A 2446-nucleotide genomic window follows, 5' to 3' on the forward strand; every position below is an offset into this window, starting at 1 on the left:
AGTTTTTTTCCAGCAGTCCCCGCGTCCCACGTCTGTCTATTTGAAAATCGAAAAAACGCCGTCGCCCTCGGAAGTATTGGTAGATCAGAAAATCGAAAAATCTAACGTGTCCTGTGTTTTATAATCAATATTATAATCCTAGAATCTATGCTAGGATACCGCGTCCCGAAGGTTGGGGGGCTCGCCCATACTAGAATAGCAGAAAGCGCGCTATCTCTTTAAAGGCGCATATCTCAAAAACTAGCTAAGCTACAAAATATACTACAAAAATAGAGCTGTATTTTTGTTAAAAATGCTCTGAAATTTTCAGAAAAATTGAAAAATTCTGAAGTACCATTGTAGGGCTTTTGAGCTTTTGAAAATTGGAAAAGTCAACAATTAATAGGCACGGAAGTTGTGGAAAACAGTCTACAAAAGCATTTCAGAATTTGTCGATTTGTCTCAAAAGTTTCAGAGTATACTTTTAAAAAATAGAGATTCATTTTTGTAGTTGACAACTTTTTTGTAGCTTTTCTAGTTTTTGAGATATGCGCCTTTAAAGTGAGAGCGCGACGCAGAGAAGCACTCTATGCGTGCTTTTACTTTAAAGGCGCATATCTTAAAAACTAAAAAAATTGCCAACTACGAAATTAAAGCTCTTAAATTGTTTAGTATACTCTGAAATTTTCAAAAAATTTGAAAATTTTTGAAGTACCGTTGTAAGACATAGAAAATTGAAAAAATCCAAAAATCAAAAAGTATTTATTTCAGTATACAACAATTTTCTAATGATTGCAATTGGATGTAATGGATTGTTAACCACATTGGTTATGATTCTGGTCCATCGTCCTTATAGAATTTCTGTGCTGGAAATGTGCGGAATCGGAAAGAAGGCTGAGCAACAATCGATTATAGAAGTGACGCTGTTAAAGATGAGAGCAGTGGGCGTGGTTTCTGGAGGATAATTTGCAATTTTTTGCAAAGAAATTGTTTTATTAATAAAAAATCTTTGTTTAAAAGCAGCTGAAAAATAAATAAAAATTCAGATTTTCGGAAATTATAAAAATGTTGCAGGTGGAATTTTGAATTAAGGAAAGTTTAGATCTCTGCAATCGTTTTTTAAAATGGGAAATGGAAGTTTAGACAAACAGATTTACAGACAGACCTAACTTTAGACCAACAGACGCCTCTAGCGATTTATATATAAGGAAGTTACAATTTTCAGACAATTCTAACTGATTTGTGTCAGTGTTTTTTTCCAGCCGCCATCCACCAGTCAGCGAATCTTCGACTGTCATTTAGCCGTTTTTCACCAATCGCGCCTCAGATTCTAATTTTCGTAGAAGTGCTTCTAATAACACATTTTATAGATTCCCAGATCCCTCTATGACTTTTATCATGTTTTAAGAGAAACATCTTTTTTCAACCAAATTTTCCATTCTGAAGGAATTTGGACCGCCAACCACCGGTCGTTGGCCAGTCAGCGCCTCTTCGACTGTCATTCAGCAGTCGTTCAACAACCTATTTTTTGAGGTGGTCGTATTTTAGGAAAATAAGATTCTATCATTTCCTATAATCTAGTGGGAGTATGAGGATTGTTTTCTGCATGATTTCCAATCAGAATCTTCAAGTATGTTTTCCTATCGATACCGACTGTCCGTCGACGGACCGTCGACGGCCCGTCAGTTCTCCTTCGGCCAACTAGCAGTCATTCGCCAGTTTGCGCCTCTTCAGCTGTCATTTAGCAGTTTTCCAGCAGTCCCCCTCTACCTGTTTCATTAGTATTGACTATGCTGGTTCGACCCCCACTGTGGTAAAACTTTTTTTTCATTTTTTGAAACTAATTTTTGATTCCAAGTTTGCCCCCCTAGGCACTATATGACACTTTTTGATTAATTTCAAAAGTTTTCAAAGAAAAAAAAGATTTCATGAGAGTTTGAGGAAAAAATAGATAATGGTCTTTTCGACCGGTTCTTTTCGACCGGTTCTCAATGTTGCTCTTTTTGAGGTGGAGTACTGTCAAATCGATCACATACAAGATTCGAACCTATTTCTATAGGTTTCAGTTAAGTTCAAGCGATATTTCAGAAATAGGAACTATCAAAGTTCTAACAACAATCAGATTTTGGAGATTTTTTGATCCCAAAGATTTTTTGATTTTTTGATAACATTGGGCTGAAAAAAATTGTCAGAATGCTATTTTTATCGTTTCTGAATAATTGGAACGTTTTTTCGCACTTTTTTTAAAAATTTCAAAAAATCACTTTTGCAGTGTGGGGACCCCATGGCGATTTTTTCCAAAATTTTCAAAAAAAAAAGTTTTTTTTGAAAATGTTCACAAACTGTTTCAGAAGATAGAACAATGTTAAAAAATGAGTATCGCACTCAAGCAAATCCTGAAAAACTAATTTTTAACCTCGAAAAATGCATGTTTTTGGCCACAAATTTAGTACTAAAAGCACTTTCA

General features: G+C 35.1%; 1 protein-coding gene across 1 annotated transcript in view; it reads left to right on the forward strand.

Annotated features, from left to right (window-relative positions):
* CBG09143 overlaps positions 1-944 on the forward strand; it is a gene marked incomplete at both ends in the record, with an annotated part of 2621 nt that extends 1677 nt beyond the window's left edge. Inside the window, one exon of the mRNA XM_045244480.1 lies at positions 751-944. Within this exon, the coding sequence (XP_045093936.1) occupies positions 751-944 (194 nt within the window). The remainder of the gene's footprint in view (positions 1-750) is intronic.
* Between the last annotated feature and the right edge of the window lie 1502 nt (positions 945-2446).

Source organism: Caenorhabditis briggsae (genome assembly GCF_000004555.2).
Source record: "Caenorhabditis briggsae complete genome, chrIII, whole genome shotgun sequence".
Classification (NCBI taxonomy): domain Eukaryota; kingdom Metazoa; phylum Nematoda; class Chromadorea; order Rhabditida; family Rhabditidae; genus Caenorhabditis; species Caenorhabditis briggsae.